This window comes from Psittacula echo (genome assembly GCF_963264785.1).
Source record: "Psittacula echo genome assembly, chromosome: 24".
Classification (NCBI taxonomy): domain Eukaryota; kingdom Metazoa; phylum Chordata; class Aves; order Psittaciformes; family Psittacidae; genus Psittacula; species Psittacula echo.
In genome coordinates, this window is record NC_137759.1 from 4,209,271 (window position 1) to 4,221,358 (window position 12,088).

Here is a 12,088-nt window from a genome sequence, read left to right on the forward strand (position 1 = left end):
AGAATGTGCAAAGCAGGGCAGCTGGGTTCTCACCCAAAGCCACCCTGCTCTGGGAGAGGTCCAGAGCAGGTGGATGTGTTCGTCAGCTGCTTAAGGATGTAGAAGTTGTCCTCGAGGTCTATGTGAGGGTGTTGCAAACACAGGGACTCATGGAAAGCTGGAATTTGTCCTGTGCCTCACCTCTTTGTGGCTCCTTCCTTCCCAGATGAGAACGAGTGTCGCACCAAGCCTGGCATCTGCCCCAACGGCCGCTGCATCAACACGGTGGGAAGTTACCGCTGTGACTGCAATGAAGGTTTTGAAGTCAGCCCCTCTGGCACAGAGTGTATTGGTAATTACCAAGTCCTGTGGGGCTTCAGCTGCCTCTCTGTAGCAGCAGATGATGGTTTTCAGGTGTTTCTGAGCAGAACGTTGTTGGGGTTTGCCTTTAGCAGTACCCAAACCACGTTACCCTCTGTGCTGGGACTGGCACAGGCTGGACCAGCTGCTCGGTTATCCCTGGAGATGACCCTGGCTCAGATCCTGACCTTGCCTCCTCACTCTCTCTGCCCAGACACCCGCCAAGGATTCTGCTTCACTGAAGTACTGCAAACCATGTGCCAGATGTCCTCCACCAACCGCAACCTGGTCACCAAATCCGAGTGCTGCTGCAACAGTGGGCGCAGCTGGGGCCCCCAGTGCGAGCTCTGCCCCCTTCCTGGGACTGCCCAGTACAAGAAAATGTGTCCTCATGGGCCAGGGTACTCCACTGATGGCAGAGGTGAGCTGGGGCAAAAGCAAAGATGCAGAAACAGGCAGACTTGCCCTGGGATAGACCAACACAGTGCCTGAAGCAGATAAGAAGCCTCTGTGACATTACCTTACACAGAATCGTAGAATCAGCCAGGTTGGAAAAGCCCTTTAAGCCCATCCAGTCCAACCATTCCCAGCCCTGCCAAGGCCACCCCTAACCCATGGCACTGAGGCCTCGTCTCCACGGGGTGTGAACCCTTGCAGGGACGGTGCCTGCAGCCCTGCCCTGGGCAGCCTGTTCCAATGCCTGAGCACCCTCTGGGGCAGGAATTGTTCCTCAGCTCCATCTAAACCTGCCCTGGTGCAGCTTGAGGCCGGTTCCTCTTGTCCCATCCCTTGTTCCTTGGGAGCAGAGCCCAGCCCCTCCTGGCTCCATCCTCCTCTCAGGCAGTTTTAGGGAGCCATCAGGTCCCCCCTGAGCCTTCTCTTCTCCAGACTGAACCCCTCAGGTCCCTCAGCCGTTCCCATCACACTGTGCTCCAGCCCCTTCATCTCCCTGACCATAGTCTCTGGCTCCCTGGGAGGGTCTGATCTCCCCTGGCACAGGAGCATGGTGGCAAAGGCAGCGCCATCACTAAGAGGTCCTTCCCTCCCTCCTGCAGACATCGATGAGTGCAAGGTGCTGCCCAACCTCTGCAAGAATGGGCAGTGCATCAACAGCATCGGCTCCTTCCGCTGCCACTGCAGGCTCGGCTACACCGCGGACATCACCGGCACTGCCTGTGTGGGTGAGCTGGGAGAGGGAAACCCAAGTCTCTGGACAGCCCGTGGCCTCAGGGGGCTTCCACCCCTACTTTCAGCATGCAAACGTAGGGTCCTGAAGCACACACGCACACATCCCCTGCCCAGGACCAGCTCTCACTGCTGGGGATGGAGCATTCACCACTTCTTTGGCAACCTATTCCAGGGCCTCAGCACCCTCACTGGGAAGAGCTTCTTATCTCCAACCTGAACTTCCCCTGTTTCAGTCTGAACCCATCACCCCTTTTCCTGTCACTCCAGCCCCTCATGAAGAGCCCCTCTCCAGCATCCCTGTAGCCCCCTTCAGACACTGGAAGCTGCTCTGAGGTCTCCATGCAGCTTCTCTTCTCCAGGCTGAACAGCCCCAATGTTCTCAGCCTGTCTTTGTATGTTGTTTAACTCCCTAACTCTGATGAGCAGAGGTGACAAAGCTGCAGACTTAGGGGCTGGCCCTATCCCTGATGTTCCCAGTACTCAAAAGGAGCATCTCCCCATCTCTTCAGCCTGGGAAAGGTGTCACTCAGATCCACCAGGTCACACAGCACCCCATGGTCTGAGCGCGGAGCTGATCCAGCTCTTTTCCTGCAGGAGATCTCCTAGGTTTGTTGTGCTGGCTCGAACTGAGGTATTCCCTCCAAGCCCTTGTCTCTGCTCGCCTGCTTCCTGGAGAGTGGAAAAGATGCATTTATCTGGGGCAGGAAATGCCAGAATCATAGGGACATCTGACCACTTAGTTATGTGGGGCCATGAAACCTGGGATTGCCATGTGTAGACTGAATGGTCCAAGGGGTGGTGGGGACAGAGTCCAGCAATGCAACCCGCGGATGCTGATGTGTCTTGTCTCTCGAGTCTAGATTTGGATGAGTGTAACCAGTCCCCTAAGCCGTGTAACTTCATTTGCAAGAACACAGAAGGCAGCTACCAGTGCTCCTGCCCCCGAGGGTACATTCTGCAAGAAGATGGGAAGATCTGCAAAGGTATTCATCCAGGAGAAGGCAGCAGAGACCCTGCTTCATCTCTGGCAGCTGAGGGGGGGTGACACGAGCTGGTTGACAGACCAGTCAGGTCCTACTGTTCAGCCCCAGGACAAGGCTGGATAGGGTAAAAGCTGCCTTGCTGGACCTTGTGGACTGATGCAATAGGGTTTCATCCTTCCACAGACACTCTAGACCTGTGTCATCATCATGGGCTGTGCATGTCACTGTCAGGGCTCCTCCTGGTGCTGGCAGCCAGGCTGTGGGGAAGGTGCCCTAAGAATGCAGGAGGGCCTGGGATTTGGGGATTACAGGATAAGCAGAGATGAATCTCTACATCTTCTAAATGTGTCTGTGTATGAGGTGGGGAGAGGCTCGCTGGACTTGGGGTTTGCATGTAAGAACTTTGTGTGTGTTGTTGCTGAGGCTGGTCCAGGTCAGGTCGTGCTCTGCCCAGGCCCACTGTGCATCACCATGTCCATGGAGGTGTTGCAGACTCAGACCACGAAGCTTTCTCCGTAAGACAAATTGAGACACGTGTTCTTGTGCTTGTTGCTTTAGACTTGGATGAATGCTCCACCAAGCAGCACAATTGCCAGTTCCTCTGTGTGAACATTATCGGGGGATTCAACTGCAAATGCCCCCCAGGCTTCACTCAGCACCACTCATCCTGCATCGGTGAGTAGGGGCTCCAGGGGTTAGCTTTAAGCACAGGAGAGTCTTTCCAGCCCTCCAGCTCTGGCTCCAGAGCACTGCCCCTTTCCAGGGGTGCATCTGCTGCTCAGACTTTGCTAAGCTCCATGATGGGAGGTGACCGCCTGCAGAGCTGCTCACAGCCACAGCCCTGGCGATGGACTTACAAGTGGGCACCTGTGTTTTGCAGACAATAACGAGTGCACGGCTCAGCCCTCTCTGTGTGGAGCCAAGGGCCAGTGCCTGAACACGCCAGGCAGCTACAACTGCGAGTGCCAGAAAGGGTTCTCCCTGGACAGCTCTGGAGTCAACTGCGAAGGTGGGTCTGTGCCTCTGGGGCTTTGACAGGCATGGTCCATGTGGACGAATTCCTTGTTCACTCACACTCTCTAAGGCAGCGCAGTCCAGCAACAAGGGACTGCTCCTTACTGTGGGGCACCAGAAAGCCACGTGGGATTTGCAAAAGAAGAGGTTCTTGGTGCAAATAAGAGGTCAGTGTCTGACCTGCTTGGAGGAGCACCGGCTGCTGGACAAGTAGAGGAAGGTCTCAGTGCTGCAGCCATAGCAGCCAAAGCTGGGATAGGAATGGTCCTGTAGCTCATCAGGGGAGATCTCACGCTGGCCAAAACCCACCATGTGCTACACTAAAGAAAAGCCTGTGTCCAGCACAGGCAGCCTGGAGCAGAGTAGATCTGGTAACAGAATCTAAGTTAACAGAATCTTAAGGCCAGAACATCCAAGCAGGGGCTGCAAGAGCATGGATGTTGGCCTGGGGGCTGTGGGTATCGTTCTGTTCCTAGCTGCAGAGACTGAATTAGGCAGAACCCACCTGAGCACCCTCAAGGGCCCTGGCTGCCAGGCACATACCATGTGCAATGGCCCCTGTGCCCCCCAGTGCTGTCCGTGAGTCAGGCAGAGTTTGTCTCACCCCCATCTGGGTTCTGTTGCTGCAGATGTGGATGAGTGTGATGGAAACCACCGGTGCCAGCATGGGTGCCAGAACGTGCTCGGGGGCTACCGCTGTGGCTGTCCACAGGGCTACGTGCAGCACTACCAGTGGAACCAGTGTGTGGGTAAGTGCAGGATGAGGGCTCTTGTGTCCTGTAGCTGTGGGATGGGGGATAGAGGGCACTGAAACCCCAAGTCCCTCTCCAGCCACCCTTGGACAATGTGGTTCTGGGCAACCTGGTCCAGTTGAAGATGTCCCTGCTCATTGCAGGGGGGTTGGACTGGATGAGCTTTGAAGGTCCCTTCCAACCCAACCCATTCTGTGATTCTATTCTATTCAGAAGGGAGCTCACTGCCAGCTCAGCAATGGCCATGGGCAGATGTCCTTGGCCATAGGGGTGGGGAAGCACCAGCAGCACCATGAGTTTCTGACTAGTTCTGTCTTTGGGTACAGATGAAAACGAGTGCTCCAGCCCCACTGCCTGCGGCTCTGCCTCCTGCTACAACACTCTGGGAAGCTTCAAGTGTGTCTGTCCATCGGGCTTTGATTTTGACCAAGCCTTTGGTGGGTGCCAGGATGTGGATGAATGCTCAGCAGGCGGCAGCCCCTGCAGTTACGGCTGCTCCAACACAGATGGAGGTTACCTCTGTGGATGTCCTGGAGGCTACTTCCGAGCAGGACAAGGGTAAGAGAGCAGCCAGGAGGTAGTCCCTGTATGGTCCTGGGGGATATTGCAGGCTGCCAAGTGCATGGTACCCCCAGACATGCTCAATCACCACAATTGTGTTCTCTGCCACCAATCCAATTTAAAGTCATTCTGTACAAGCCATGTCTTATACCCTATATCCTATCCTTCATGTGTTTCTGGGTGCCACGTGGAGAACCTGTGGGAGCAATGGTAAGATTTCCTTCTTAAAGCATGAATCTGAGATGGGGCTCTCTGCTCTTCTGCCACCAGACACTGCATTTCTGGCTTGGGTTTTGGGAAGGGTTCCTACCTTCCTGCCCCCCAAGAAGAGGATGAGGACAACCTGCTCTCCCCTGAAACCTGCTATGAGTGCAAGATAAATGGCTACCCCAAGAGGGGTCGGCAGCGACGCAGTGTCAATGGCACTGAGAAGCAGCAGGTGAGAAATCCATGGCATCCTGCATGGGGTGGAGCAAGGGAAGAGCTGGGGCACTCAGGGATAACTGCCTGGGGTAGGTCCCATGCATTTGTACCCATTCCCGTGGAGCTGCCTCAGCCCAGGCAGAGATAGCAGCTCTGTATCTGCCAGTGCTGGGTGCTTGGGTGTTGGTCAGTGCCACTGAGTCCAGAAGTCCTGCAGGAATACAAGGTCCTTCACAACACATTAGAGAAGGTCAGGACAATCTGAAGTGAGATGCACTTGTGTCATTTGACCACAAGTGTCTGGAGATGCATGCAACCAAGGAATGAAACACACGTGTTTCCTTGCAAGGGAACAGGGGAGAAGTTCCCATAGAGCCATAGAGGCCTGTCAAACACTTACTGTCTCACTCCAGACTGCACCTGTCACTATAAATAACAGGTTATTCCTTGGAGGGAAGTTCTGGCCTCTGTCTAAAGCTTCCCCAAGGATTTCACAGGCCTGGGAGGAATGGATTGGACTGGGAGGTCATTATGGGCCCTTCAGCCCAATCCATTCGGATTCTGTGAGGCAGAAGTCCTCTAAATCAAGTCCTCCTTCACCTGGCCAGGAGCTTTTCTTGGTGTCTGTAAGTAATATACCTGGTTCCTTCCGAAGGATCACACTGTGAACTTGGCCAGTATGGATGTGGATGCTCCTCTGTCCATGATGCTGAACCTCTCTGACCTGGCTCACAAGGAGCACATCCTGGAGCTCCTGCCGGCTGTGGAGCCGCTGGAGAACCGCGTGCGGTACCTGATCTCCCATGGGAATGAGGATGGCTACTTCCGCATCCACCAAAAGGAGGGGCTCAGCTTCCTGCACCTCGGCCGCAAGAAGATCCTGCCGGGCACCTACCTGCTGGAGATCGTGAGCGTGCCCCTGTACCGCAAGAGGGAACTGCAGAAACTGGAGGCCAAGAACCACCTCAACTACTTAGCAGGGGAGCTGGGCCAAGCACTGAGGATGAAGCTTCAGCTCCAGCTCTACTAACATCCATGAGATCCACCCGCCCAGCCGACAGTCCAGTCCTTCGCCTTGCCATCCACATCTGGAAACAACTGCCTCCTCTCTCACTGCACCCCCTGCCACCATCTCCCCCACTGCACTGTACAACTGATGGGCAATGTCCCTCTGGGCTCAGCACTCACCTTGGCCATGCAGCGATGACTCCGCTTCACGGGGGGGCTTGGGTCCAAACCAAGCCACACCACAAACGAGCTCGGGCAACCTGTGCCAAAGGCTCAGACCTTGGCGGCAGGGCCCCCAGCCCTCTGCTCAGCTCTTGCCTGTCTCCTTTAACCAAGATACTGTGTTAGCCTGAGCTGGCAAGGGTGGTACCACGGGGAAGCTGCCTGTCCTTCATGGTCACAGGCCAGGAAATGGGAGGGGGGCCTGGGGGCAGCTTTGGAAGGAGCTATGGCACGGTGTGGTATTAGTGCATTTCCCAACAGCTCTTGTTCCTCCTTTGCTTGCGCAGAAACCATCCCATCCCCGCACTGCCCGTGCTCTGTCTTTCTCTGTCCTCCGTGTCTTTCTCTGGTCCTTTCGGGCTCCTCTGTCAAACAGAAAAGGTCCCCTCTGAGTGAAGGGGCAGTTCACGTTGTGAGCCTCACATCACGAAGCAGCCAGGCTACAAGACCATAAGCTCCTGAAGGGAAGCCAGGGTTTTCACACTGCAGGATGCTGAACACGTGCTCATGGCCACCAAAGACTGGAGCTGGAAGGGCTTTTCCAGAGCTCCAGCAAGTTCAGGGGTTAAGGTGTCCTTCTGTGGAGGAGGAGCCCTGGGGAAAGGCAAATTATTGCATTGTTGAATGTGGTTGGACAAACTAAACGGGCAGGAAAAAGGCCATGAGTCTGGTAAAGAGCATCTGGCTGCTTCGCATGCCAGCGGGGATGGAGGGCTTGGCCGGATGTGTGTGGATGCTGCAGGGCACATTTCCTTGCCAGCACTGATGGAGTGCTTGAAAATCCTGGGAAAAGCTTCCCACCAACAGGAACAAGTTGGGGATGGAGTGGGAGGGGAGGTGTCTGCAGCCTGGCAGGAAGGAAGAGGCAGGGGCAGCCAGAGCTTCACTCTGCAAACAGCCCTCGACTCTGAGCCACCCCATCTGTGTGAGTGGTGCTTATGGGCCAGATCCCCCTTGGTCAGGAGCAGGGGCTGCAGGTGCCTCCCCTCTGGTTGTCATGCCAAGGTGACAGCCGGGATGGATGCTCTCTGGTTAATGCAGACAAGTGAAATGCACTAAAAAGAGCCTGGGAAGTATGAATTGAGTGAACTGGGGTCTCCCTGCTGCCTCAAGCAGCCTGTCCAGACTGTTCTGTCCTGGCTTTCCTTCCTCCTTCACGAGTGTTCCTCACCCAGCTCCTCTCTGCAATGCCATTCCCCTCGTTTTGCATGACCCTCTTTTCACTTCTGCAGCAACCCTGGCTGCATTTTCCTCATCACAGGAAAGAAAGGTGCTAATTCACTCCGGTGACACACAGAACTACCTTATCACCAAACCTAAGGTGCTTCCAGCTCCCCGAAGCTGGTATCGAACGGTCCGCGTCAGTGCACTGTAGCCATCCCCCCTTCCATACTGATGGATCACCACCACACGTGGGGCTGCCGGGGGCTCTGGGGAGGGCAGATTCCTGCAGTCCCGGGTTGGTACTTGGGGAGGGGGGGGTGGTTTGTCCCCCGTGCGCTGCCTCCACGTGGGCTGGGGGCAGTCAATGGGGACTGGATTGGGGCTAATGGCAAACTTGAAGAAGCTTTTCCATAGCGCAGCTCCGGGCTCTGGGTTGTGCAAGAGTCCTGGAGCTGTGCCCGGGGGGGGGCTCGTGGCTGGGGGTTGGGTTTAGTATTATTTTGGTTTGGTTTTTTGTTTGTTTTTGTTTTTTTTTTTTTTTTTTAATTTTTTTTTTTTTTTTTCCAACAGGTGCTTTTTTTTTTTTTTTTTTTTTTTTTGAATTTTTATTTTTAAGAATCAAAACCTATTATTAATAATAATAATAATGAGCAGCGCTGGTTGGTGTGTGCGTGACAAAGCTCAAGGGCCCTTCCTTCCTCTCTGGTGCCGGGTTGGTTTTTGGTTGTTGTGGTGTTTATTGTATTGACATTTCTTGCGGGGTGGTTTGATTTTGGGGGGGGGGGGAAGCGTTGAATCCCAGCCCCTGCCCCCCTTGTCCCGCACACGGAGGCGGCTCCTTGTGGAATCCCTTTTTTGTATCAGAAGCAACAGCAACAATAAAATTATTTTGGGTTAAGCGGGGCTGTTTCTTCCTCCTCGCTGCCGGGAAGCCTGGGAATGTGGCGGGATCCGTCCTTGCTCCAGCTCGGATGGAGCCCAAGCTGGTTTCTTCTCTGCTCTCCTCACGGACACAGAATCAGTCTTACAGCATCACCCAGCTCGCCCACCCCTTCGTGTCTCAGCACCCAGAGGGGCTTTGGGGTCCCTCCCGGAGCAATCAATAGGCAGAGGAAGGATGGACCCGTCAGCGGAGTCTCTTCTGATCTGTTGTTCTATCCCAGCAAGGGGAGTGGAAGGAAAGTGATTGACAGCAGGTCCGGATGGGTGTCTGCACCCCATCCCTCAGTGCTGCTGGGCTGAGGAGCAGCTCCAGGCACCAGGACAAAGGCTGGCAAAGAGGAGACAGAGGAGATGCAGGAGAGTGGGGACAAAGCTGCTGCTCCCCCAGCTCCTGCCCTGCTCACCCTGCCTGTGCTGTGCTCACCCTTGGCTCCTGGTTCGTCCCCCTTTGGGGAGCAGCACCACTCACTGCTTGCAATGCAGAGGGCAGGGCTCGTGTGGCCTGTGCAGTGAATGGTGTGTGCAGGGATACAGGCACTTGCCCACAGCTTGTGCCTTCATCCAGGAGTCAGGGTCCTGCTGATGGTCTCATTTTGAGCATCCCTCCTTGACCTCCCCTTCTGGACTCAGCCATGTGCCACAAGAGGGCTGCAGAGCTGCAGCATCCCCGCGACAGGGAGCGAGCTGCTGCTTTCCTGGACCAGGGGACAGTGAAGCCATGAAACAAGAGCAGAGGAAACCACGATCCCATGGAGCTCATAGCTGGAAACTGTCCCTCAAACAGCTGCCTGCGCTTGGCGGTAGGTGAGTGGTGATAGACTTGTGGCACCAGAGGAGGTGCTGGGCTTGGTACCCAGGTCCTGCGGGTCTCTGCAGTGACGCCTTCCTTGCCTCTTCCTCCATGCCCGTGCTCATGCAACCCTGGGGGCACCTGAGACCTGGACTGATGGATGTAGAAGACACATCCAGGCATGACCCATGGGCCCTGCTGCAGACATGGCCAGGTTGGGACTATCCCTGCCCAGCAACACTGGCCGAGGGGACGCGCTGTGGCCAAGGAGCACATCCCTGAGAGAACACATGCCCAGGTATGGAGCACCCACCGCTGATGCTCCTGTCCCCCACTGAGCAGCTCCAGCTTGTGCTGGGAGTCGTGGGGCCTTGGCTCAGACAGAGACATGGGGCAGCCCAGCAGCCGGTTCTCCATTGAGCACCTGATGGCATGCATCAAAGAGCAGAGGAAGAGCTGTGTGGGGTTAGCACAGTGCAGCTTTATTTCCATGGTGGAGGAAGAGGTTCTCCCTCCTGTGCTCACATCCCTTAGTACAAACCTTCTCACCAGCCCACAGCCATAACCCACCACGGCTTTTGCTAGCCCTGGGCTAGCTGCAGCATCCCTACTCACCAGGCATGGTCCAGCAGCGCGGCAGGAGGACAGCCTGGCTTTCCCCTCAGCTACTCACACACACATTGATACCCAGATGCAGGATGGCCAGGGAAGGGCCACCCCCCTGCCCCTTCTAGCAGCCCTCAGCCATGGGGAAGCCACCCCAATCCTGCTGGAGCAGGGATTGGCCATAGTGGGATAATGGTGGGAGGCTGCCAGGCTTGGGCTGGCTGAGAAGCATCTCCCAAGTGTTGTGTGGGACCATGGATCCTTCCTGGGGTCCCAGCAGGGCCCCCCCAGCAGGAATGCAGGAAGCTGCTTGCCTGCACCATCTTCATCAGCTGGGCAGGGACAGGTCACTGCGGTGTAAAGCGGAGCAGGCTGCAGGGCTGGATGCGCACAGGGGGCTGCACATGGGAGTCTGCATCTCCCCATCACTTGCGGACTGGGGTTTGGGGGCACTTGGGGCTGCCACACAGAGAAGAACAAAGCCAGCACTTGGGTCTGGTGCCTATAAACCCCCTGACAGACACAGCTCAGCTACAGGGACGCACACACACACGCACTGGACCACGATCAGCACTCCCCGGAGGACACAGACAAGGGTGACATGGGGGGGGCAGGAGGAGGTGGGGGTCAAAGCTCTGGCCTGGCACCAGGCAGAGCCACCCAGAGCAGGAGCCCCGTGGGCTGTGGCCAAGGGCAGGTCCCGCCATGCCCTGCCCCATCACCTCCTGCCCCTGTCCCAAGGTGGGCAGCAGGGACCATGCAGAGCCACATCCCCCCCCTCCAACACATCTCTCCAAGAGTCCTGCAGACTGCAAAGAGGACTGAAAAGTGCTTAGAAAAGAGAGAAACCCCCTACAAAACCCACCCCGGGCGAGAGCCTGACCTCCCCTCCCGGCCCAGAGCATCCTTGCTGGCCCAGGGCAACACCACAGAGGAAGGGGGGGCCGGGGCCGGGGCCAGCCGGGGTGGGAGGCACACGGAGCACCCAGGCTCGCCCCATCCCTGCCCTCTACACCAAGGCGTAGTCAAACTGGCCCCTCTCCAACCCCTCCTTGTGGTCAGTCCAGGAGGAGGCGGGCATGCGGCTGTAGGGGTCCAGCAGGATGCGGAAGCAGCGCACCATCAGCATCACTAAGAAGACCAGAAGGAAGATAACAAAGGCAAAGACGGTTTTCTGCTCAGCATCCATACCCGCAGCGCCGGCTGGGTGCTCAACCAAGGAGGGGGACAGCAGTTCATAATCCATCGTCGATGCATCATTCATGGCAGAGGCGAGGAGCACGTGGGCCGGGCGCATTCGGTGCCTGGGCGGTCGCTTCAGGCATGCACTCGGAGCACAGGTCACTCCATAGCCACTGGCGCTGCTATGCCAAGCTCGGGATTCACTCCTGACCAAGCCAAGAGCTCCTGGAAGAGAAAGCAGAGATGGTGAGGGAGGAGGAACTGGCCACGGGCTACAGCAATGCTGCCAAATAACCAGGAGCAGGGAAGTTCCCAAGTGGATGCTGGGTCTTCCAGCAAGCTCAAGAAGCCACTCACAAGGGGATGAGGGCATGGGATGGATGGGCAGTGGTGCAGAGCTTGACTCTCTGGTCACAAATCCCCAGCAATGCTCTGGAGAAGGGGCCCACCAAAGCCAATGCTGCAGAACCCTTTTGGACCAAGTGCTCTGGATCACAGGGACATTCACAATGAAAAGGACCCCAGCAGTGGAGTCAGAGCGGGTTGAGGGCTTCAGCTGCTCTGGCCTTGAAGGTCTTCAAGGTGGACACGAGCTTAGAGTTTGCTCGCTCCTATTGAGGGGGTTTTGAAGCAGGTATAGAAGAAGCTGAGTCCTGATGGAGGAGGAGGGCACGTACCTCACTGCAGCTGCATGGGGACACTAGCATCGCTATTGCAGCAGGAGGAGGAGAAGGCTGCGTCCGAACAGCCACGTCACTGAGGGAAGATCTCCACAGTAGAGCTTTCTTGGGCTGGGGAAGCAAAGCAGAGGACAAAGAGAGCAAAAGAGGTTAAAAAGGACCAGCAGCCACTCAGAGTCACAGCAAAACAGCACAAGGCACCTCGGAAGTGCACATCCTGCTCCTCTCCACTGA

At 56.3% G+C, this 12,088-nt stretch overlaps 2 protein-coding genes across 2 annotated transcripts in view; one reads left to right on the top strand and one right to left on the bottom strand.

Annotated features, from left to right (window-relative positions):
- Window positions 1-6,290, top strand: part of LOC308229681 (fibrillin-2-like) — a gene marked incomplete at both ends in the record, with an annotated part of 89,957 nt that extends 83,667 nt beyond the window's left edge. The window contains 10 exons of the mRNA XM_080633864.1: window positions 206-331; window positions 554-760; window positions 1,395-1,520; window positions 2,388-2,510; window positions 3,069-3,185; window positions 3,391-3,519; window positions 4,154-4,273; window positions 4,603-4,834; window positions 5,108-5,276; window positions 5,916-6,290. Coding sequence (XP_080489990.1) covers window positions 206-331; window positions 554-760; window positions 1,395-1,520; window positions 2,388-2,510; window positions 3,069-3,185; window positions 3,391-3,519; window positions 4,154-4,273; window positions 4,603-4,834; window positions 5,108-5,276; window positions 5,916-6,290 — 1,724 coding nt within the window. The remainder of the gene's footprint in view (window positions 1-205; window positions 332-553; window positions 761-1,394; window positions 1,521-2,387; window positions 2,511-3,068; window positions 3,186-3,390; window positions 3,520-4,153; window positions 4,274-4,602; window positions 4,835-5,107; window positions 5,277-5,915) is intronic.
- A 4,711-nt stretch (window positions 6,291-11,001) lies between these two features.
- On the bottom strand, window positions 11,002-11,289 carry CTXN1 (cortexin 1; the record flags this gene model as incomplete). Its single annotated transcript, XM_080633838.1, has 1 exon — window positions 11,002-11,289. One exon carries the CDS (start codon window positions 11,287-11,289, stop codon window positions 11,002-11,004), a length of 288 nt encoding a protein of 95 aa, XP_080489964.1.
- Between the last annotated feature and the right edge of the window lie 799 nt (window positions 11,290-12,088).